This window comes from Aspergillus saccharolyticus (genome assembly GCF_003184585.1).
Source record: "Aspergillus saccharolyticus JOP 1030-1 unplaced genomic scaffold BP01scaffold_38, whole genome shotgun sequence".
Lineage (NCBI taxonomy): Eukaryota > Fungi > Ascomycota > Eurotiomycetes > Eurotiales > Aspergillaceae > Aspergillus > Aspergillus saccharolyticus.
Window position 1 is genome coordinate 45,826 of NW_020290648.1, and position 23,494 is coordinate 69,319.

At 52.6% G+C, this 23,494-nt stretch overlaps 9 protein-coding genes across 9 annotated transcripts; 5 read left to right on the forward strand and 4 right to left on the reverse strand.

Moving 5' to 3' along the window:
- Positions 1–2,179: 2,179 nt before the first annotated feature.
- On the forward strand, positions 2,180–5,642 carry BP01DRAFT_418191 (putative C6 transcription factor). Its single transcript, XM_025579309.1, has 4 exons — positions 2,180–2,770; positions 2,870–3,368; positions 3,421–4,183; positions 4,237–5,642. The coding sequence occupies exons 1-4, from the start codon at positions 2,627–2,629 to the stop codon at positions 5,315–5,317; spliced, it is 2,487 nt and encodes an 828-aa protein (XP_025428065.1). The 5' UTR covers positions 2,180–2,626; the 3' UTR covers positions 5,318–5,642.
- An 896-nt stretch (positions 5,643–6,538) lies between these two features.
- Positions 6,539–8,109, forward strand: BP01DRAFT_347450 (uncharacterized protein; the record flags this gene model as incomplete). Its single annotated transcript, XM_025573687.1, has 4 exons — positions 6,539–6,884; positions 6,918–7,181; positions 7,315–7,955; positions 8,026–8,109. 4 exons carry the CDS (start codon positions 6,539–6,541, stop codon positions 8,107–8,109), a joined length of 1,335 nt encoding a protein of 444 aa, XP_025428066.1.
- A 979-nt stretch (positions 8,110–9,088) lies between these two features.
- On the reverse strand, positions 9,089–10,233 carry BP01DRAFT_326041 (MBL fold metallo-hydrolase; the record flags this gene model as incomplete). Its single annotated transcript, XM_025572874.1, has 2 exons — positions 9,089–9,479; positions 9,704–10,233. Coding segments are annotated over 2 exons (921 nt in total), but the record flags the coding sequence as incomplete, so codon positions are not given.
- A 458-nt stretch (positions 10,234–10,691) lies between these two features.
- On the forward strand, positions 10,692–11,862 carry BP01DRAFT_326042 (putative 3-hydroxyacyl-CoA dehydrogenase). Its single transcript, XM_025572875.1, has 3 exons — positions 10,692–10,780; positions 10,872–11,182; positions 11,241–11,862. Exons 1-3 carry the CDS (start codon positions 10,714–10,716, stop codon positions 11,772–11,774), a joined length of 912 nt encoding a protein of 303 aa, XP_025428068.1. The 5' UTR covers positions 10,692–10,713; the 3' UTR covers positions 11,775–11,862.
- A 311-nt stretch (positions 11,863–12,173) lies between these two features.
- BP01DRAFT_425802 (DUF4202 domain-containing protein) lies at positions 12,174–12,841 on the forward strand (the record flags this gene model as incomplete). Its single annotated transcript, XM_025579767.1, has 2 exons — positions 12,174–12,720; positions 12,768–12,841. 2 exons carry the CDS (start codon positions 12,174–12,176, stop codon positions 12,839–12,841), a joined length of 621 nt encoding a protein of 206 aa, XP_025428069.1.
- Positions 12,842–12,900: 59 nt separating this feature from the next.
- Positions 12,901–14,326, reverse strand: BP01DRAFT_359703 (VIT1/CCC1 transporter family protein). The gene is made up of 3 exons (XM_025575748.1): positions 13,994–14,326; positions 13,593–13,926; positions 12,901–13,533 (listed from the first exon to the last, which is right to left on the reverse strand). Exons 1-3 carry the CDS (start codon positions 14,058–14,060, stop codon positions 13,026–13,028), a joined length of 909 nt encoding a protein of 302 aa, XP_025428070.1. The 5' UTR covers positions 14,061–14,326; the 3' UTR covers positions 12,901–13,025.
- A 1,416-nt stretch (positions 14,327–15,742) lies between these two features.
- BP01DRAFT_385755 (uncharacterized protein) lies at positions 15,743–17,633 on the reverse strand (the record flags this gene model as incomplete). Its single annotated transcript, XM_025577628.1, has 2 exons — positions 15,743–16,070; positions 17,458–17,633. The coding sequence occupies 2 exons, from the start codon at positions 17,631–17,633 to the stop codon at positions 15,743–15,745; spliced, it is 504 nt and encodes a 167-aa protein (XP_025428071.1).
- Positions 17,634–18,546: 913 nt separating this feature from the next.
- BP01DRAFT_347467 (guanine nucleotide exchange factor VPS9) lies at positions 18,547–21,473 on the reverse strand. The gene is made up of 5 exons (XM_025573688.1): positions 19,898–21,473; positions 19,769–19,846; positions 19,542–19,717; positions 18,833–19,482; positions 18,547–18,778 (listed from the first exon to the last, which is right to left on the reverse strand). The coding sequence occupies exons 1-5, from the start codon at positions 21,246–21,248 to the stop codon at positions 18,733–18,735; spliced, it is 2,301 nt and encodes a 766-aa protein (XP_025428072.1). The 5' UTR covers positions 21,249–21,473; the 3' UTR covers positions 18,547–18,732.
- Positions 21,474–21,654: 181 nt separating this feature from the next.
- On the forward strand, positions 21,655–23,494 carry BP01DRAFT_304157 (asparagine synthetase domain-containing protein; the record flags this gene model as incomplete). Its single annotated transcript, XM_025572150.1, has 2 exons — positions 21,655–22,383; positions 22,439–23,494. The coding sequence occupies 2 exons, from the start codon at positions 21,655–21,657 to the stop codon at positions 23,492–23,494; spliced, it is 1,785 nt and encodes a 594-aa protein (XP_025428073.1).

A 23,494-nucleotide genomic window follows, 5' to 3' on the forward strand; every position in this document is an offset into this window, starting at 1 on the left:
CTGGCTTGTTGTGCTATGAACTTATTAAGACGGACAGCTCCTCGAAGCGAGGACTAGCGGCTATTGTATTAATTGCAATCTGGGCCGGCCGAGATTCATTGCTTATTGATTATAAACCCCTAATAGGATAACTAAGGGTTCTATCTTTAAGATAGTTATTCAGTCTGTGCAAGGGGTAGGGGGAGCTTATTTGCCGGGTAGAATCAACCCACGATGGTAATAACTAGGTACCTGTCTATCAGGTTGGGAACAAAAGCTCCTAGGTTAGAGTCTTGTTGTTGACACCTCTACCCTAGACGGATAGAAAGCTTATTGTCTAAATAGGGAGATGGTAGTAGGGACTCACTTCTCCAAGTTCAGGGCTACCTAACCTTACTCAGCAGTAGCCCTGGAGGAATGTCGTGATAGGGGCGCTGAAAGATGAATTGTGGTTTGATTGGCCAGTAACTCATCTCTGGGCGAAATTGGCTCCTGCTTTCGCCCCTCTTGGTTCAGTCGCAAACCCCACTGTCTTCCCCACGCATCCAAACGCCTTCACCCTTTCATACGGCCGGACGTTTAGCACTATCCCCAGGTGGACTAACTAGAAAACCGTTCGGCTACTTGGATGATTCCTTTTCAGCTGATTCAAAAGCCGCCACAAGTTCACAACAGCCTTGTCCGCCCGATTGCATAGGTTGCATATCACCACTAAATGGTCCCCCGAGTCGTGGGTCATGCATGACCTTGAATCAAGAAAAGCTTCGGTCTCCTTACCAGTTAGGAGCCATCGGTTCTTGCTAGGTCCGAACTAATGATCTTCGCGGTGCGACACGCCTCGGCACTTTGACCACTTGAGGGAAGGACAATCCTCACTGATCCCTGCTTCTGTGGCTCTTTATCCGAACCACGAGGGCCAACCGAATCTGAAAGAAAGCGAAGTCGAAAATTTTTCTCGATGAGATCCCACAGGAGTGTAAATGTCCGGACCCGAGAAGGAAAAGGGTGAGTGCAGAGGATGCCATTGGTGCGCGGAGCTTAGCCACATCACGATGGCTTCACCTCCATGGCGAGCTCTACCAAGGGAAGCCCTCCGATTACGGTTGGGAAGGGGCTTTGGTGGACGTGGTGGAAATGTGGTCCCATCGGACAAGCTAAAAACGGATCGTTGTGGTCATTGACCTTTCTAGTGCCTCAATGTTCCAGTCTTGTTGCAGATTGTGGGGCCCATTCTTCGATTCTACCCTCGTTTTTTCCGCGTAAACGCCGAAGAAGAACGACGAGGTACAGTCTCAAGCAGGAAGGAGAGACCCCTTTTCTTTTTTCAATTGTGCTGTCTGTCTGTTATTCTCTGCATCTTGGTCAATGGGAGTGAAAGACGTGGCCACAGAATGTGAATGAGGGACGATACGGCTTGCTGCATATCTCGCAACGCTGGGCTGGATTGGACTGAACGATCAACATCTTGGGCATCGGACAAATTTGCAACCGGGCTTGAGCAGATAAGCTGAGGCCTAGCTGATGAATGGACCGGCTGGCTCAGGTACAGACAATACTGATCGATAACATAATATTCTCCGCGAGGATCAAGGGTAGATTGCCGATAGAATAGTGGGTGCGAATTCGGATGTCGTGTAAAGACTCCCAAACTGTGACATACTGGGTCCTAAGTTGACCACAAGGCAGTTCAAGATTTTGCGGATAGGGCTTAAAATCCACTTGCGGACTGCCGGTACCTACCATTTCATGCTGTTGATGCACGCTCGGTCCTGGCTAAAGACTACTCCAGAGAAAGTTAGTAGTCAGGCTGTAGCTCGGAAAGAAAAGTGAGTAAGGTCATGGTTCATCGTCATTCGTCACTGCAAGAAGTACAGACAGACATCCTTGCATTGTGAATGCTTGGAAGCGTCAGGCCCCCAAGGATCATCTGCATGAGAGGCAATTGTGGTTCGCCGTAAAACACCCTTTGGAGCCTCTGAACTCTGAAGGAAGGGTAAATTACGACAATAATTTTGGGAGGGGGGAAGGAGATGATGGGGGGGCTCTTCACTTAGCGTGCTGTCGATCCAAGCGGGAGGTGGACCGACCGAGGCCCTTCATTGACTTCACTTCCGCCATCTATTCCACTTTCCCACCTCCCCTCAGTCCCCCTCCCCATCTTTCCCCTCTTCAACTCTCTCTCTCTCTCCTCTGCTGCGCTCCTTCTTGTGCTCGTCCCCCTCCTCTTCATCCCACCTGTTCACCCCCGAAAAACTACTAGTTCTGATCATTGCCAAAATGAATTCCATCACCGCCCTGTCGTGATAGTAGCTTACCTAACATTCCACTTTCAGTACCCAAGTTCCCCCTTGCTTCCCTACTCTTTCCCATACACTCTGCCCGCCAAGTACTTACGCCGCCGTTGGGTCCACGTCGGAACGAGCCCTGAACATGTCGAACGTGCTGTCTCATCAGGTGTCCTATCAGTATTCCCAGATCGCCTGTGCCTGACCTCCTGGCCTTATTTCCTTCTTCTCCTTCTTATTGTGAAGACCGATTGTAGGGCTACATGAGACTTTCATGGCATGTCCCTTTGACAATACATCTTGGCTAGCACTGTGATCTTCGGATCCAACCTAATCTTAGGGGCATCACCAGAGTCACCACCATGGCGGTGCAATCATCCTCGAATTCTCGCCTCCAATTCACTAACCCATGGCGAGAAGCACCATCCACGGCGGTGGAGTCCCCAAACCACACTCCCGATGGTCGCATCGCGCATACATTGACTGCTTGCACCCGTTGCAGACAGGTGCGTGTTTCCCCCTCGCTTAACCGCCACCTATCCCCCGCGCGATCAACATGCCCTTTGGAAGTTGCAGCTTCACGGTATCACTAATCTCCTCGATAGCGGAAATCCAGGTGTGACCCAGGTATACCAAGATGCGCGCCGTGCGAACGTAGCAATGCGAAGTGTGTATATTACGATTCCGCCCGTAAACATACCATATCACGGACATACATTGTCTCGCTCCGCGAAAAGGCTCGCAGGCTCGAAAAAGAGCTGTCCGAACTCGAGAAGGAGTTTCGACATGCAGCAGATGCAGAACTCATGGTGCGGGGAGCCGGTCGCATTCGGTTCAAGGAAAATGATGAATCGAGATACCTTGGGCCGTCGAGTGGCATCGCAATGACGCGATTGGTTATGGAAATGGCCAAACAAAATACGGACTCGAAAAGCATCAAGGATGTAGTTCCCGAGTTGACCGCACAGGAGATTAAGCATGCTTTCGCAGCGGAGAGCTCCAAGCCAACCTCGAAAGTATGGCCCATCATCAGCTCAACACCCCACAACCAGCTACCCCTCAAGCACAGAACATACCGCTTGATCGACGTCTTCTCTGTGAAGGGTATGGCCCAACCGTATTACTCCTGTTGGACTTGGATTGACCTGCTCTTTAGCACAAGCTATGCTACCCACGTTACATGAACCCACATTTCGTCAAGAAGTTGAAGAGGTTTTCGATGGATCTGACGATCCGTGTCAAAATTTCCAGCTACGGATGGTGATAGCCATTAGCATGCAGAAGATGAGTCCGGATTTTGCAGGGTTAGCGGACAGCTACTACCTTGCCGCCCTGCCGTTTCTTGAGGCGTCCCTCAGGAGAAGAGACCTTCGTTCCTTACAATGCTTGGCGCTCATAGCACAGTATTCGATGTTGACACCTACGAGAACCGCCGCTTACTGGGTGGTCGGAATGGCCGTGAAGCTCTGTCAAGACCTCGGACTTACCGATGAAGCAACCATCACTAGATCGTCGGATGGCAAGCTTCTGGATGCATTGGAGGTGGACATGCGAAGGAGGCTATTCTGGATCGTCATATCCATGGAATACGGTCTTTCTCACAGTCTAGGACGACCCAATTGCTATTCCGTCTGCCACGATCATATCAACGTCAAATTCTTCGAACCAGTCGAAGATCACAACATCACGCGCGAAGGAATTCGACCGGGGGCCAGGATTATTCTACCCAAATGTATCGCCATACACTTCTTGAAAATGAGACTCCTTCAAGCAGAGATCCGACGCACTCTATATCTCAACAAGCGCGACACACCGACCAACGACCAAGATCCATGGTTCACACAGATGATGAAGAAAATCGACGACTGGGTAGCATCCTGCCCCAAGAACGATGGAGGGAGTGGCCTCGGCGAGAAATGGTTAGCCAAGGCTCGTCAGTTTCTTCATCTCTTCTAGCTGACACTGTCTACAGGTTCCATGGTCGTCGGAACACAATGATCGTATTCCTTTATCGACCGTCACCTCAGGTGCCCGAGCCTTCGGTCGACGCCGCGCGAAAATGCTATGAAGCGTCCGTGTTCAATGTCGCCATGCATAAGGAGCAGGTCGCTACTGGCTCTGTCGATTTGACCTGGATCTTCACCCAGTCGCTTTTTATGGCCTTGAACACCATTCTTTGGTCCCTTTCCTACCCGGATATTCGGAAAGAACACCCCATCGATGAAGTGAAAGGCCATCTAAGCGTAGCGTTGGAGGTCATCGTGCATGCGGCAAAGCGGTGGCCCGGAGTCGAATCTGCGTTGGTCTTGTACAGGAGCTTGGTGGCCGCTTGCCTCAGAGCCTATGCTACCCAAGAGTCTTTCGTCGTACACTCGCCATCTAATCATGCAACCCCTTCTTCACAAGAAGTCGCGACCCCGCCGTCTGTTGCGAGTCCGGCCAGTACTTCCACGTCGTTCCTGTCGCAAAATATCCGAGCCGGCAACTCCTCCATTCCGGACACCAGTACTTCTCCCGGCACATATTCTCGGGGTCCTTCGGCAGACCCACCCTTCCCTTATCCGCACGTACCGTCGACCGGATCGTCTTCAATCATGCCTATCGTGGAGCCAATGAAAGCAACTCACATATCGTCCTGGGACAGCCAGTTTACTCCTTCTCTTGTCTCTACCTCTTCCCAGGCCTCCTTTAGCCCGCTTTCTTACAGGACTGCCTCTTATGCAGACATGGCCTTCGATCCATCGACTCCCTACAACCATATGCCTTCTATTGTCCCTGGTCTGCCCGGGTGGGATTCCAACTTTAGCATGGCGTCCACAAGTGCGGGACATCTGGCATACGTCGATGCCATCGTGGATCCGATGAACTGGGCAGACACAATCGGCGACCAGTACTCTCAGTACTTCAATGGCGCGTATCCTGTGCCTTCTTGGCGAGAACGTACGCTCAGCCACCAGGAGCAGCTGGAACTCATGGAGACGTTAGAAGATAACATTCCGGATGTTTCTGCTCAACGCCTAGTTCAGGCGTCGGCCACATTCTACCAGTCATAACCCATGCTATTCGATATGCCCTCGGAGAGTGGTTCTACATTTACCTCGCGAGTTCGGACAGACTTGAATAAGTTTGAGTCGTGGGATTCATTGTTTAGATGTCGTTTATCTTTTTGTGTGGCACTTTCCCTTGCCTTTGTCTGTATCTTAATATATACCCATGGGAAGCCAATGGGCTTCGTCTCTGGTGTTTGGAGCAACATTTTCGCCAACACTACTTCAGGAAACAAAAGAGTTCTTCATGTTGGAAATTGGCACTGTTTTAGATCAGCCGCACTGTGGAGAGGCACGGTGGCGGTTCTTATGTGTCTAGCGAACTGAATGCGGAGGCACTTGTCTGTAATCTATGACTCTAGTAGTTAATCAAAGAACGGTTGACTTCTGATTGAATTTGCCACTGAGAGTAGGTCCACCCTTGTTGAAGTTAATCTAAATCTGACAATGAATGGTATGAAAGTGTCTTGAGCAGGGAGGCTGTGTACACCATAGGAGGAAGTAGGGTAGTGTCAAGATAATAATTATCTGCAGCCGTTGTTTGGTTGTGTTCGGCGATTCAGTTCTCTGTGTAGTTTTGCCCCGAGAGAGAAGGAGGGGGGAAATTCACTTCGGTCCACTGGAGACGGTAACTTACCTGTACCACCTAAGTAACCGGTATCGGGGGTATTGCGGAGTAATGCAGTACTGTACGGGGTACGTACTGTTTAACTAGGTTGTTCCAGCAGCAGTCAAGAAAATGAGGGCGCATGTCACGTGATTTCCGTCATCCAACATCTCGCCGTCCCGTTTCTCCTCCAGTTGCGGATCAAAGGGCCTCTTCCCTTCCCCATCGCCTTTCTTCATTTCACCACCCCCAGACTGTTTTTACCGCCGCATATCCACGCACCACTACCCTCCCCTAATACGTCTGGTCACTGCCATTATCAGTGTCTTTCGCTTATTGCTCACCATAACGACGGTTCACGCCTCGAACTTATTGGAATGCGTGACTACTAGACGGTCGTGGAACGTCTTGCTCGGCCCGCTTGAGCGCACCTCGACCGGCCAAACTACGCCAACCCCTCTCCTCCGTCCGTCCTCCAAGCTTGACAGTCGACCTTTGATCTAGTTGAGTCGGACCTTTGAGTCAGAGAGGATCGATTTACACTCGCCTCAGTTGTTCACGAGCCGCGGCCTGCTCGGGCTTTGGCCGACCTCTTCTCACCCTTCTCTTCCCGCACTCTCATGTCGGATCGCACCTCCTCGGCATCATTTCGAGTCGGACCTCCTTCGCCATCATCTCCCGCCGCCGAGTCTCTCAAGGAGACTCAACAAACCTCAACGATCTCCTCCGATCAGATCCCTCAGACTCCGACATCACCTCCGTTGATGTCGGTAAGCGCTCATAACTATGCCTCCCACTTCGCACCCTCGCAAACCTCACCTAGTCAGGCGACTTCACAAAACACCAGCCTTTCATCCCCTCCATCCTCTGCTCCGATGTCCACTCAACCCTCGCAACAGCCGGTGGTAGGAGGCTCGGCAAACTCATTCCCCACCCCCGCCAGTAGCGTGAGCGGGCATATTCCGGGTTCGACTTCGTTCGACGAACCCGATGTCCCAGCCAAGTCAATGGGCTCGAGACCTTCAGAACCAGGCGCCACCCCTGTTGGTGCAGAGCCCGCAATCATGCAAAGAGCAGAGCACAGACGAACCGATCACGACCGGCAGCCAGCAGGAGATGCGGAATCCGCGCTCCGTGATTCCACCGCCTCGGGTGATGCAATGGACATTGACAAAGAGGAGCCAAACTCTCTGAACGAAGGTGGTATGAGTCTTGAGTCGCTGCAAAATAACTTTTCCTCGGCGTTTCATCTCTGCAAAAGCTGTAAGAGCCTCCCCCAGTCCAGTCCTTAGTATGGCTGTTGCCGTCGCAGTTTATAATGCCATTTGTCCCTGCAATCCCTCCTTGCTGAGAATTGAGATGTGTTAACACAAGTGGCTTTCATGATATCCCACAGCCTACGCTGCGACTGGTCCGGACCCGTCTTTGGACTTGATTACCTTGTACGGGCTAGGTCCCGTCGCAAAGTCAGTCGCCAGAATGGATCCGGTGACAGGAGAGAAGATCAATCGGCTCCGAAAGTCTTATGAGGGCAAGCTGAAAGGGCTAGGACTTGCGGGACGAAATAAGCCTGTGAAGCACGAGCCTGGTGCGCCTGGTGGGCTCCTTCAGATGACGATGTGGCCCGAAGAGGAGTGGCAGAACCAGAAGGTGTTTGGCAAGGAGATAAAAGTGGCTGATATGGATTCGGCGTTGCACGCGCTCCAGATGAAGGCTATGAAAATGGAGCCTGGTGCAGTTCCAAATAGCGAACAGTGGGAAGATGTTCTGGGTCATGAGAAGCCGTCCAAGCATGCTGGCGGCGGTGGTGATGCGGGGAAGAAGGTCGTTGCCCCTCCGAATGGACCTCGAATGCAAGCGAACGGAACCCCTGGACCGGGTGTCTCAGACGCGGAACGGAATCGGCCTAGCCGGGGGCGCAAGCGGCACTACGACGACAATAGCTTTGTGGGTTACGGCGAAGGCTATGCAGATGATGATGATGACGGCGCATTTTACTCGACCAGCGATGGCATGGGAAAGAAAAAACGGAAGAAGGTAGGACCTTCGGATGACGATGGTGCTTTGGGCTTTTGACATACTGATCGCTTTTTTTTACGGCATAAAGGACCACGTTTCGAAGATATCTACCCCTCTGCCTGATCGCAGTGGAACTTACGGGGTAGGTATGTTTGGGATTGGGGCCAGATAAAAACGAGCAGCAGCAGCAGCAGCAGCAAGCGGTACAAAGGCAAGCTTGTCGGGAATGCCAACATAAAGCACAATCAGCTTGTTCGCTTTTCATTTCTTTTCCTCTGCTTCTCATACGTCCGTTCGCAATTCTTCTCAAGGGGTGTGACATGCCCCACTCGGTGTGGAAGACCGTCCCCTGAGACTATCTATCATTTCTCCGTACATTTTTGCATCACGGTGCTGGATATACCCGGCTTTAACAATGGAACGGCGTTGGCGGAGCCATTAATTTAACAGTTGTGAAAATGGTTGCTTATCTACCTTTGTTTTCTTCTTTGTTCGTTGCTTTTATGCGATTTGTCTTTCTCTTCCTTCGATTGACCGATGGCTTCTCATCCAAAGCTGTAATGACACTGTTGCGCTTACACTTGCGGTCGTTGTTGCATTTATCGGGTTCTTGGTCATTTCAATTCCGCTTTCAAGTGTCTTGCCGCACCGGGTTTTCGGCCTTTGAGCTAAAAGGCCATCGGTGGACCACAAAACTCAGGGCTGGACATGTACTCTTTCTGTTGCTTGTTGGGTCGTACTCTGGCAACGGGATTATGCGATGACTGGTCCAACAGGAACCCTTTTTGTCTTGTCTTTTTCTTGCAGTTTGTTTGGGCATCAACTATGAATGCCGTGATACATTACTTACTACTATTAGAAGGATAGGAACCCGAAACAGGAAATAGGGATGCTGAGGTGGGGAGGAGGATGAGTGAATGGAATTGAATCCATGATATATGTGTACAGTGTTGGTAGTTGATATTACTGCTGATCATGTAGACTTCAATCTCTGCCCTGAATCCACCTTCCCTCCGACTTACTGTTCACTGATCTTCCTTCCCCAACTCCCCGGGGCTCCTTACTACCGGTCCAGCCAGCCAAACTCTGTAATCATACAGCGACAACAAAGGGTACATAGAAAGAGAACAACCTCCCCCCTTCCTCCCCCTTTAGAAAAGATACCCACAAACATCCCCCAAACTCCTCTGCCCCGCCTCAACTCCCTGACACCGATTCTCCTCCCACACCGTTCCCCCCTCCCCAAATTGGTTGGCGAGATGCCCCAAGAAGAACTGCAGATTCTCTCGACACTGCGGGAACTCGGCCGCGAAGTAATCGTACAGCTCCTGCACGCCGGGCTTCTCCTCAACGGTGGCATACGTCACCTTCTCGGCAAATACGTCCAGGTACCGACGCGTGTGCGCTAGGTCTTCCTGACAGTTGAGCTCCCAGCCTGCTTCGAGGTGGCCGGGGATTAGTTTTTCAGGACGGAGGTGGGCGATTAGATCGAGGGTTTTGCGCCAGGATTCGAGGAGGGCGGGGGTGGAGAGTTCTTCGACCCTGTGGGAGTTGGTTAGTATGGGTGATCGTGCGGAAGGGTTGTTTGAACGGGGGAATGGGGATGGAGGAGGGGGGGGGATGAGTTTATGCATTGATGCCGCGCTGCAGCGCATTGTAAATCATGCCTCCCCAGGCCCAGCAGAAAGCACTTGCCCAGGCCATAATACCCCCAAACCACAGACAAAAAAAAGACCATACTCAAAAAACAGTGGGAGAAAACATACCAAACATGCGTACTCCTCCCATAAACCGTATCTCCACACACGACCGTCCGCTCCTTCGGCAACCAAAACACCGTATGATCAATCGCGTCCCCCTGCAGCGGACCCAACAGTACGATCGGGCTCTCCGGCGCGCCCTCCAGCAGCACAAAACTAAAACTAAAGGGGTCCGGCTTGCGCGGCGCGGTCGGCACGTTCTCCTGCCCCAGAACCTGGGGCCAGTAGGCCACTTTCTGGTCGTACTCGCGCTCGATGCCCGCGAGGACGTAGGGGGCGGCGTGGAATTGGGCGGCCGGGTAGGCGTCCAGGATGGGATTGGCGGAGAAGAAGTGGTCCGGGTGGTGGTGGGTGACGAAGATGGCTTTCAGGTCGGTGTGGGGATTGATCCTGTTGATCCAGGCGAGGACGGAATGGGCGTCGGGGAGCAGGAAGGGCGGGTCGATGAGGATGGCGGCGTTGGTGGTTGGGGTGGTTATTAGGGTGGTGATGCTGGAGAGACCTTTGGTGGAGGCTGTGTGGTAGTGGGTTTGGAGCATTTTTCTTTGGTGTAGCTGTTACTCGGTCTATGGGTATGGTGTTTTGAGGTTGGGTGAAGTACTATGATTGAATCTAAGTTGTCTAGGAGGAAGGTGTTCCTTATGAGGTTGACAGCCTTTGAATAGCTTCCTCCATTTTCAAGTGTCTGTCTTGCCCCTCCCCCTCTTCACTGGACATCCAGAATGCCGGAATCACTGGGCATTGTCTGATGTTAATGAAGTAGGTGGGTTCTTCAGCCATTTCCAGCTGCAGACATAGTAGATCGGGGAGTTCCACCTGTCAGATTGCAGCTTCCCTCGGGTTGAGTCCCCACTTCAATGACGAACATCCAAGGCCAGATCGTATCCGGGGTCGACAACCAGGTTACTGGCAGAATCCCGAAGTCCGATGCGCGTGATGCAGATAAAGAGGCTGTCCATATCCCCTCCACTCAGTGACTATCATGGCGTACATTCACCTACTGTGTAGGCGAAACTATGGCCCGCTATTACCCGGCTGATCTGACCGCAGAATCCCTGCAGGACAAAGTCATTGTCATCACTGGTGCGTTTTCCTCTTGAAGGATTCCCCGGAATCCTTTCCCGCTGACGCTCTGTAACACTCCATGCACTGACCAACCCCCCCTACTATTCAGGTGGTGCAAATGGCATCGGGGCGAGTCTAGTTGAGTACAGCTGCCAGCACGGTGCCTATGTCTGCATCGGTGATGTCGCTGTTGCGGCGGGTGCGAGGCTCGTAGAAAGCGTCTGCGCTACGTCTCCAGCCTCGTCACTACCGCGAGCGATGTTCCAGAAGACCGACGTGTCCGACTACCAGTCTATCCTAGATCTATTCGACACCGCTTACAAGACATATAACCGCATCGACCACGTCGTCACTGCGGCCGGAATGCTGGAGATTGGAAACTGGTTCGACCCCCACTTGACCCTGGAGACTGTGCGAGAGGTGAGTCGTTTTTCCCCGCTGCCCACCCACCGAGACATGGCTGATGGAATGCGCACAGGCCCCTCCCACCACCGTTCTCAACATCAACCTCCTCGGGACCCTCTTCGTCGCTCGGATCGCCGCCGTGTATCTGCGGCAGAACCGACCCCCGCACACCGACCGCTCGCTCACGTTCATCTCCTCTGTCGCCGGGTTCAAGGAAACCCCCGGCATGTTCGTCTACCAAGCAACCAAGCATGGAATCCTGGGGTTGATGCGTTCGTTGCGGCCGTATCTCCCCGCCGCAGTACATCGGCTGCGCGTCAATGCCGTCTGTCCGTGGATGACCGAAACAGAGATGGTGAGGCATATCACGGAAGGCTGGAAACAGGCCCGGTTGCCTCTCAACTCCGCGCAGAGCGTGGCGGTCATCGTCGCCGGGCTGGTGGCGGATCCGAATCTGACTGGGAAGGCCATGTACGTAGAGGGGGGACGCGCATGGGAGATTGAGGACAACCTCACTCGTCTGGAGCCAGAGTGGCTGGGCGAGGAGCCATCACGATCGTTGGCCAGGGGGCAGGAGTTTTTAGCGGAGGGGAGTAAATGGCAGTAAATTAGTCTTGGTGGTTGTAGGCTACATAAAAGCTTGTACTCCGCACATAGTTACAGTAGACTACAGCTACGCCCGCTCCGCAAAGCCCAATGGATATTTTGTTATCGATAAGGTAGTACTTAGCAGATAACCCAGTCAAACTCAGCGGGGCCCGAGATCGGCCCAATCCCGTTGCCGGTGTTTGATTATCAGAGATATATTACTTATTCCGTTCCACCCCACTGACCAACCAGTCTACTCCAACAGGTACAAGCACCGACTTCTGTTCAATAGGGTCTCTCCAACATCAATTGACCCATTATCACCAGTCATCCCTCCTCCACAGCTGATCATCTACGCTCAGCAAAAAAAAAGAAAAAAAAACCTACCAAACCCCCACTACCGTACCACTACACCAAAATGACCACCACCAGCAACGACCCCCTCTCCGCAGCCCTCGAAGCCATCGACGCCCTACACGCCCTCGACCCAACCCAAACCCCAGACGGCACGCCCAACGAACTACACTATGCCCGCAAAATGACCGCCTGGCTTCACCGCCACACCCCCTCCCCATCGCCCGTCCTCCAGCTCGCCATCCGCGCCCAACACCTCCAGCGCTGGGAGGTGCCGCGCTCGACCTACCCGGAGGGCAAGGCGGGGTACTTCGCGTGGCGGACGGGCTTGGGCCGGCGACAGGCGGAAATCGCGGAGCGGGTGTGCGTGGACAGCGGGATCGCCCCGGAGGAGGCGCAGCGGGTGGGCGCGTTGATCCGAAAGGAAGGGCTGCGGGCGGCGGACGAGGACGCGGAGGTGCGCGCTGTGGAGGACGTCGCGTGTCTTGTATTTTTGGAGGAGCAGTTGGAGGGGTTTGAGGCGGGCGTGGAGGAGGAGAAGATGGTGGGGATTCTGAGGAAGACGTGGGGGAAGATGTCGGGTAGGGGACGGGAGTTGGCGTTGAATGAGTGTAAGTTGGGGGATAGGGGGAAGGAGTTGGTTGGGCTGGCTTTGCAGGGGGCTTAAATTTAAGGGGGGGGAGGATTCTTAAAGATGAGGAAAAGAGGGGGCTGTTCTTTGGAAATGTGTGAGTGGTTTTTATTATTAGAAGTGTTTGGTGTATCGGAAGCAAATAAGCAAATGAAGAAACGCCCGCTCTATATGTCTTCCGTGGTATCTGTATATAATGTACATGGTCATTAAGGGCATGAGTGAACTTTTGGTGGTGAAAAAGGAATGGCAGAAAAGTGGGTGGTGAGGAGAGACAGCGGTGGGTTATACATCTCCCGCATCAATCAACCGCACCAGCGCAATAGCTGCTCCCGCGGCCACACCACCCACAAACACCATCTGCACTCCGCCCTTAAGTCCCGCCATGATGTTTTCGCGTCCGGTCCAGCCGCGCACGACACATGTCTTGATATACCCAAAGGCCAGAAGCGTCACTGCCATGACGCCGATGCTCATGTACAAAGCGGTGATGACCTGGTTGACGAAGAAGTAGGGGATGAGCGGGATGAAGCCACCAACAAAGTAACCCAGCGCAAGCGTGATAGCGGAGATCCAGGCCTGGTTGCAGTCGGGCTGCGACTCCTTGTGGTGAAAGCTAATGAGGAAGTCCAGAAGACGCTCTTCCGAGGCATGCAGCGAGTTGCTGATCTCGGAGATTACTTCGGCGGGGAGGCGGTAGGTGGAGAAGATGGAGTGCACAATGGCGGTGGTTTCAGCAGGGGAGGAGGCAATCAACTCCTTAGTTTCGCGGACGGTGGCTTCATAAGACTCGCTGCGAGGCTGTTAGCGCGTGATATGAGAGTTGATTCCGGGGTATGGGCAACAACTTACGCTTCACTCTTGGCGCCGACGTAGCCTCCCAGTCCCATGGAGATGGCACCGGCCGTCAGCTCAGCCAGCCCGCCCAGCACGACAACCTTGGTGTTTCCGAGAGCAGATAGACCGGCGCTCAGCGCGAATGGCACCGTCAATCCATCCGACAAGCCCAGGATGGCATCGGAGACGATGCGAGGGTTGATGCGCGACCGCGAGCTTGTGCTAGTGCTGGTGCTGTCGACGTCTGAAACGGGCGATGATGGACGGAAGGTGTCGTAGGAGCGTTGAGCCTCCAGATCGCGATTCACGTAGATTTCCTCGGTTTCGGAGTTGGAGAGCAACGGCTTGCCTGGAAGGATGTCAAGTTAGCTTTAGGGCTGCAGGAACATGCTCAGGATCAGGTGTGGGGCACGAACCGAATGGACTGGCAGCTTTCTGCTGACTTCCAGGGAAGAGTTTTTGTTTGATAAAGAGAAAAGCCATGATGAAGGAGGATATTGTTCGAATCGCTTGTTTGTTTATTTTAGCTTGGTGCAGAGGGAGGAATTAACAGATCCAACGATGGATTGTTCGTTCTTGTGAGGCCCTGACGTCAATTCGATGACCGGCGGAAAAGAAGGCCGGCGAGAATCTAGACCTTTGCTGCAATTCCGGTAAGGCTGCAAAGGATGAGAGAGGATGGATTCGTCTCAATTAGCAAAAGAGAAAGGTTTCTGTGTTTTTTGGCTTGATCTGCCCAAGTACCCCTCATTGCCTCTGGAGGAGATTTGTATTATTTATAAGGACCCCCTTTGGAGCCTCCTGGAAAGCAGCTTTTTGCTTTACGTGGGAAGGCCCTTCCAGCCTGGCTGACTGTGGGCCAATGAGATTGTCCCTAAAAGTCAGCGAGAGAGGATCACCCGCGAACCGCGCTCGAAGTCTATCGGCTTTAAGCCAATACCCAGAGATTGATTGGTGAAACACCGCGTTCGATGACATTCACCACGCTGCTGAGTGGTCAGGCCCTCTCGGACTTTGCTAATGATGCATTGCAGTGAGCATGTGCAGTGGTCGAGGTTGGCCCCATCGTATATGCGACACGACTCGCCGCCTCACTTGGATACGGACCACTCTGCGAGACTTTTTCCTCGAGCGGAGTACTGTTCCATGCTGGCGGCTAGCGTCGCGGTCGTGTTACAATTTAAGGGACACGCCCGACTCGGGCTTTGAGATCGTCTCCAAATCGATCAGCTCAAGCTTCAGTGTATGCAGTGCCTTATCCTATTGTTCAAACAGCTTTCTTTGTCATTTTTGACATCATGATTGAGCTTGCGATATCATAGCACAGCTGCAGCACCGGACGACACTTTATAGTAGTACGGCATAGGTGTCTCTCATTCATCGTCCGCATCTGCGTCCACCTACAATGGCGCTGAATTTGTATCCTAAGACTCGGCGCAGGCTGCCTGTTTAGCTCACCCCGTTTCTGAATCTCAGATGGGTGTTGCTGGTCTCGGAGACAGGCCGCAAGCTCCTTCGATGCTTCCAGAAGGTGCAGCGGCCGAGTTAATGAAGGTGGCAGATCTCCAACAGATTTGGAGCACCGCGTTTCTGCTCTACTGCTTTGAACTTTCCGCTGCATGGGGCACTGACTTTGCCAAGGAATGCTAGTTCGGCTTTTAACTTCCTTGTTTAGCGAGTCAAAAATGGGCCTTGAATACGTACTCGAGATTCTAGCTTCGGTCTTGGCTATACGCCATTCTCTTAAGGAAGCATCTGGATGCTCTGGTTACGAGACCTCCGAGCTTGGCAAAAGGCATACTGTGGGCGCCTTTGACGATCAATATCTCACTAACTAATACTCTTCCACCGTTCTCTCCTGCTGCTCTCACCGGTCAAATTCTCTCCCGTGGAGATGCAGCGCTTAAGACGGCTTGATTGGAAGTCCGAAACTTGAACATGCTCCTGATATTCCAGATGATTCTCTGTTGCCAATGAGACCCAGCCGTTACTTCTGCTGCAATTATTCGTGTCAGGCAAGGCCAGGATGTAAGGCAGGTTATGCAATGACATGGAGATCCTAGTGTTTGCGCGGCCTGTCCACCACTTATCCCTGCTCAGCACCTCACAGAACCATTTACCTCTCCTCACAGAATCTGAGTCGTCGAGCAGACCCAACAAGAATCTTACAAAGCGTTCATCACACCCACAAACGCAGCAACGCCCACGATTCCAGCTCCCAGTCCCGCCGGCGCAGGCGCAGGCGCACCACCACGGGCCGTCGCATGGCACAGGTCGGCACCCACGTTCGCCGTGGAGAAGAAGTGCTTGACGTCTGTGGGTAGAGTACTGTACCATTCAGGGCGGAGGCCCTCTCGGATCTCTCTCAGGAAGGATGCTCGAGCTGACGGGTCGGCTAAGCGGGAAAGTTGAGAGGTCGGAAGCGCGGTCCTGAGCACCGATTCAATCGATGTTGGGAGCTGGATTTCGGGGATGGTGATCGTTTCGGCGACTCTGTGACTTTGGTCAGTATCTTCTCAACCAGTCAAGCATGATAGTGAGGGGTCTACATAGTGAATATGGGATCACGAAGCCCTGTCCGTGATGGCGATTCATCGCTCTGGTCTACTGTTGTGGTTGCTATGGTTCGAAGTATGAGAGAGAGAAGGACAAAGCCGCTGCAGATATGCATTTCTGCGTCAGAGGTACATTACTAGCGCAGTCGCGCACGAGCGTCCTATAGCATAGGACTCGCGGATTCAAGGAATACTCTATCCAATGTCGAGATGTGTAGTGTAGATAAGTCATTTCCGACTGGCAAGCGATGCAATAACTCCGAGTAGCGGTATGTCTGTATGCAGGTTCCCGATGTTGGGGTTACGTCTGAGGAGCTTGTCCTGCGTGAGACCATGTCACAATCTTCTTCGCCGATTGGGGCCTGCCTACTAATACTAGCTTGTCTGGACCACTGGCCTGCTCTTGCTGAGTGCCGACGTTATCTGTAATAATCGTGTTCCTGAATCGTGGAGCCTGCTTCAGTATGCATATATGTAGGACACCTTAAACAGGCAGCAGAGTCTCCCCCATTGAGAGTGACAGCCACTGTAATCAGGTTGAAAGTAAAGCTAAGTAAAGCATTTATCACCCAATACATTTTCCTGTATCCAATAATTGATTTATGCCCAGTCACGCCGCCACTCGCTAGTATAGTACCGCAGGTGCTCGACCGCCCTCTACCCCAACAATTCTGACATCCCGCACCGCCCCACCCGTCTACCAATCATGTCTCATAATTAACTGCTCCGTTTCGTTATATCCCAGTGTAATGTCCTCCTAGTGCCTTCGGGCATTTGGTCAATTTGAAACGATACAGAGAAGATTAGCATGGCCCCTGCACTAAGGATGACACGCTCAATCAAAGAGAAGCTACCAGTTTTTTTTGCAACTTTCTCAGACCCCATTTGCGAGGTTGAGTGTTTGGCATCAATATATCGATGACAGAGGGGAAGGAGTTCGAATCGCCGGAAGTCTTTATTTTTATTTCTTTTCTTCGCAGTATCAGGAAAGGAGGCAGTCCACGCCACTGCGGCATCTACTACTAGGCTACAGCATCTGGTATCATTATACCTAGTTTTACAGTATCTGGAATAAGTTTCAACGACATTCCATCCTACCCAGACTACACACATCCAAAGTGAGAAACAAGCAGGCACAGAGAAAAGGTCTCATTGACAAGGTATATGGCGCAAAGCACACGGTGTTTTCATATGATATACATAAAACACAACACACTCGTTCGACGATCATGAATAGGCAAGGCGATCGACCTGGCAGCGTCGGAGTCGCTCAAGCGCCACCCTCGCGCTTAGCATATTCCTCCTCCATCCTTTCCTCGTATAACCGGTCGGCTTCCTCTTTGCTAAGCGGTGTCACGTCGCTGGGTTGTGAGGGGTACGAGGTTGATGAGACGCTTGGGTTTGTAGAGGTGGTAGTGCTAGTGGTGTTGTTCTCGGTAGCTTGAGGGTCGAGGGAGGATTCGGTGGTTTGAATGTCGGAGGGAGGGATTGGGATGGGCATTTTGATGGTGGGTATGTTGCGAGAGGGTGCAAGTTGCAGTTATGTTCGGATGTTGGATGATAGGTAAAGATATAATAATTGAGGAAGGACGAGTACTTGGGAGTCAAATGGGATTTGATAGTCAATTGCTTGTGGCGAGAGCTTGATGTTATGTACACGCCGCAACGGTGGCGAGCAACGTCATAGGGACGGTTGCCGTCTCGTACATTAGCTAGAGCTAGAGACAAAAGAGCGGAGCCTGGGTACAGGGGCAAGCAAACACCAGGCTGCATAGCCACAGCAATCATCTAGCCGATATGACGATGTGTTACGCGCGCTCTACAGGCAGCTACGGCATTACGACCTCTTCTCCACCCTCGAGCCACTGGCCCAAGAACTGATGAAAAGGAAAAGATTTCTCTCAAGAGAGAAGAGTGCCAAAGAATACGCCTGTCAATGACCCGAAGGCCGTTGAACAGACTGTTCCGCCGCGCTGTGCAATGCAGGGACCAATCTGTGGTGAACCGCCTTCTTGATCGCAGTCACCCAAACAAGGTAAGTATGAAGAAAAGAAAGAAAGAAAGCAGTCAAAAGGTGGGCGGGCGGATGCTGCCTTTATACCCAGGCGGTGAAAGCCGAGCGTGCGCTAGGAATAAGCGAGATTAGACACCGGCACCCTATTGGCCCGGTCATCCATCATGTGACTCCATGCTTGGGCCTTGCTTCTTATGCCTGGAATGGAAGGGATAGCTTCCTTGAGCGTAGGCCGCGGCTGGTGGGTAAAGGGCGAGTAGGTAGCTCCTTAGTACTTACTAGGTAGTGATCAGACACTATTCATGAGGCCTTTGATAGGGGAAGATATAAAGGGTATTGTCAAGGACCAGTAGGAAGGTTTGAAAAATTCATGTCTATACGGGGTATTACTCGTTACTATGCACTACGGCTTAAGCAATTTCGACATCGTTCGGACGATCTCCAAAGCTGTCCACCACCATCATCATCATCGATTATATGCATGTAGCTCAGGCATTCATGTACACATAGCTACGCTCATCCACCTACGCCTCAAGCCCTTGAGTAAACACCTATTCCCACCATCAGCCATGAATGTCATCCTCCATTACTCTGCACTAAGGGCCAGGCACGCGTCAACAGCCAATCCAACCCTGGTCACCGTGTCAGCTTCAGAACCACTCGTCAAAATAGAAATTTAAACTTACCGCCCCTCCTTCATCTTGACAACATCATCGATCACGTCACGGTCAAGATTAGGAAACATATTCGACAGTGTCTCAACTACATTGTTGTGCTCAGCACGTTGTATCCGACGAGCTTCGGCGTCCTCAGCGCTAGCTTGCCGAGCGGCAGCATCCTGAGAATCAAGGGCTCTTGTCGACTGCGGCGGTACGGCAGTGCGCGGCCTTTCCACCGATTCCTGGCCCTCACTGCTGTTACGCGGTGGTTGATATACATTCGGTGTGAGGCGCGCAGGGGATCCTGACCGTGCAGATCGATCTTGAGGTGAGTCCGGCTCGTCAGAAAAGAGTCTGCCGATGGTAGATAGTGGCTTTTGAATGGTGCGCAGCAGCCCTGCTACTGGCGCTTGATCTTCATCACTAGGTTGTGGGGTGTCTCTCCGTTCAGGTGGGCGTTGAGTGTCCACCGAGGCACGTGGTGCTGATGCTGCTTGCGAGCTTGCAGCGGACCGCTCCATGGATTTGCGCTCCGTGGACTTGCGCTCTAGAGTTTCCGACTCGCGGTTTTGTTGAGCGATGGCCGAAACAGCAGCCTCGACGTTCCGCTCAAAGTCCTCGTCGCTCACGGTGAGACTCGTGCGGTCGAGAGTCTCGATAAACTGTATGGCCCCCGACTATACAAGGAGTCAGCATATGGCTATGGAGCAGCTAAGTGAAAAACAGGTCAACTAACCAATGAAGATAGGTAATACCCGGCTTCGCCTCCAAGCTTTTCCTGGTTGCGGAAGCGTAGAATATACTGGGTGTTAGATACCAAATGTGCAGGATTAGCCTGCAGCACCACATAAATCAAGAGTGGCACGAAAGAGTCTGCTGACGTATCGGATCGCTTCGAGTTCCTCAACAGACCTGCAGCGAGTCAGTATTTCTTATACCCAGCTCGAGCATACTTTCACCTACCGAAGATGACCTTGCAGCAGTTGAGAATACAGATGACCTTATCGCGGGGCGCCCGGTAGCCGTTGATTTTCAGAAGTTCTATGGTTTGTCAGCGTTTGGCCAGAGGAGTGATAGACCTGTACAGCCAACCTTGCTGAGCCAAGTTCAAGAAGCGCCGACCATGTGCGCTCACAGGTGGAATGTCCAGGTGTGTCTCGTTCACCCAACTATATATGCGCATTTTCTGGGCCAGGACTTCATCACGCTCGATATCCTCCTGATGTTGTCCCCGCCTCCATGGCCCATGCATCCTTTCAAGTTCCCTTCGCTTGCTTCTACTCGCACTTGTGGGGATTGTAGGTGGGCCCGGTATAGCCGGAGAGAATGTCTGAGAGTACAGTCGATTCATAACCAGCTTCTCCATACCCTCTTTGGCGTTGTCAAATTCACTGTCGGAGACACCACGCCACACCTCACATTGAGCCATCTTGTTGGTGATGAAGACCAAGAAGTCACTGATGATCTTGACTTGCTCATGAGCCATCCACTGTCTCTTGCCGAACTCATTCAAAAAAGATCGAAGGAATTTGGCAACCGGATCTGCTGTACGATGTCGTAATTGTTCCAGAAAGCGATGGAAGTCAAACGGTTGATCGGATTCGGGCTCCGGGGGAGGAGGAATGGTCGACGTCGATGACCGTCGGCTCAACCTTGCTTCTTCGGTGATGGAGCTCTCGCGCAGCGATTTGATGGACTGTTTTTCAGGCGAGGTGATTGTTCCCCCTGGCAGAGAAATCTCCTCTGGACTCGCCTTGCTATGCTCTAGACTCGACTGGCGTGGCGGGAAATGACTCTGCCCACCAAAGAATTGCTCCGCCAGCTCTAGTCGGGGTGACATGATAGTCTCCTCCGTGTCGGCGTGTGTCGTGTCCTGAAACTGGTCGATGATACTCTGAATCTCCGACTGGGAATCACTCTCCTGGCCACCATCACCTCTCCCTACTAAATCTTTCTTCACGCTTCCGGCGCCACCGCCAGGAACCTCAGGTAACTCTTTATTGGTCTTTTCGGACAGGGGAGCAGTTGAAGAGCGGGCGGGTCCGGCAGATTGAGGCTTCGAGGTAAAGTAGGAATCGTCTTTTGCAGGAGGCGTAGGAGGTATGTCAGTGCCAGGAGTTGCGACAGATTCAGGAGTCTTGGTGGTCACGATCGAAAGCCCCTGCATCTTCTCCGGAAGTGACTGCGGGTTATCGGCCGGCGTTGAGGGCGGATGCGGAGAGTGTGTAGCGGCGTTCTGCGCCTCAAGTTGAGGTTCTTGATTCATGTTGATTGGTTGGGGTTCTTCAGGTTTAGGAGAATTGCCATTCTGGCTTTGCGCCGCTGATTCGGGGCCGGTAGCAGTCACTTGGGGGTCACTGCTGCTTGCTTCATCGAGAAAAAGCTGTTGGTGTTCCCCATGAGATGGGGAAGCCGGACACTCCGAGGGTTCTGTGGCAGACATAAGCTACCGGCATGCACGTCGACGTCAAGCAAGATATTTAGAAAGAGTGCGTTAGGTAGCAACACGGATCATCCTAGAGTGGGGGCATTCGGGGACGGAGCTGTCGCGCGGCAACTGACATCAGCCTCAGCTGCGGAAGCAGAAGGAAAGTTAGTGGAGAACCCAGTCACAGTTCACCACTCTCAAGACTCTCAATTAAAGCAGCCCCGAGTCCAAAGCAAGCGCCGGTCCGGTATGAGGGGAAGAGAAGCTCCAACAGCGATGGGGGTGTCAGCAGCCCGCACTCAGCGGCGGGGGATCATCGTTACCCCGACCTCCGCTGTTTTCTCGTTGCGTTTCCCGCTATTTCTCGCCCGTAAACAACCACTTCCTCGCCAGCGGTATCGCTCCCCGCTTGGGCTCTGCCATGTGCGGTATTTTTTTCTCAATCGGAGCTTCCAAGGCTACACTTCCAAATGAAGAGACCTGCTGCTTGCTACGGAAGAGAGGACCGGACAACTTCCACATCCACACAGTTCAGCGAAATGTGATCGACAATCAATCAACCAGCGGGGCATCCGCAACTATCTTCCTTAGCTTCGTTTCGACTGTCTTGTCGATGAGAGGCGATCATCTGGTTTCTCAACCATTGGTAGATGCGAATACCGGGTCTGTGCTCTGTTTCAATGGTGACGCCTGGAAGATCAAAGGTGGACAGATTGAGGGCAATGATGTTGAGCCGATCTTTCGTCTCTTATTGAAAGCTGTGAACACGCTGAAAACAGACTCATCAGAACAGCAGAATCCTACGGATGTTGTCCAAAGAGTCTTGGATGTGATCAGTAGCATATCCGGTCCTTTCGCCCTTGTTTTCTACGATGCGATCAACGCGAAGGTCTATTTTACCAGAGACTGTCTGGGCAGACGCTCTCTGCTGCAGGGGGTGGACGATGAGGGCAGCTTCAAGATCTGCAGTCTGTGTGATAGCACAACTACCACTCACTTTAGTGAGGTTGAGACAGATGGCGTATATGTTATCGATCTCGAGCATACTTTTATGACATTGAAGCCTGGAGCTGGCGGCAGTACTGCCGTGTTCTCAACTGACAGTATACGCTCCCTGCTCTGGGATCAGCACGTATCTCCCCTTCGCCCAGTACGCACTATTCTAACGTTCATTACAATGGTTAGGATAACTAATAACACCATAGAAAACACCTATTTCTCCAATGAACAGAGATCTCCCCGAAAAACCGACCGCTCCGCCACTGACTACTGAAACGCCAATCATTCAAGCCCTGGAGCAAAAGCTCTACCAATCTTTAGCACTACGAATCAACAATGTGCGAGAACCTCCGGTGTCACCAACTGGAAGCAGAGTCAAGGTTGCCGTGCTGTTCTCGGGAGGGCTCGACTGCTCCCTACTGGCTAGATTATCCCATGAAATCCTTCCTGGAGACGAAACGATCGATCTCCTGAATGTCGCATTTGAGAATCCACGTGTCGCCGCTGCAGCTGCCAAACAAGGCGAAGCTACAGGCTCCGTGTATGAGAGCTGTCCTGATCGAATGACGGGTCGAGCAGCATTCGCGGAGCTCCAGCGGGTCTGCCCGGGTCGGAATTGGCGCTTTGTTGCCATTGACATTCCATACGTGGAGACCCTCGCGCACCGAGACACCGTGAAGCGACTGATGAGGCCGCACAACACGGAGATGGATCTGTCTATTGCATGTGCACTGTACTTTGCCGCTCGCGGACAAGGTCAAGCGTACGATAGTCAACGGCAAGAAGACAACCATGAATTAACTCCATACACAACTTCCGCACGCGTTCTCCTCTCCGGCCTCGGAGCAGACGAGCTTTTTGCAGGCTACTCCAGACATGGGGCCGCCTTCTCACGCGACGGATTCACCGGTCTCATTGACGAGATCAACCTCGACGTGAGTCGCCTCGGGAAACGCAACCTGGGCCGCGACAACCGAGTGATCGCGCACTGGGGCCGCGAAGCGCGCTTCCCCTTTCTGGACGAAGACTTCGTGTCTTGGGTTGTGCAACTCCCCGTCTGGGAGAAATGCGGATTTGGAACGACTCCCAGTGAACTCGAATCAGAAGCAGGGCTCGACTCAGAAAAGAAAGCCCTGCGTCTGGTCGCTTTGCGCCTCGGCATGATCAACGTCGCCCGCGAGAAGAAACGCGCTATTCAATTCGGATCTCGCACCGCCAAGATGGAAAAGGGCAGAGTAAAAGGGACCGATGCGCTCAGCTGA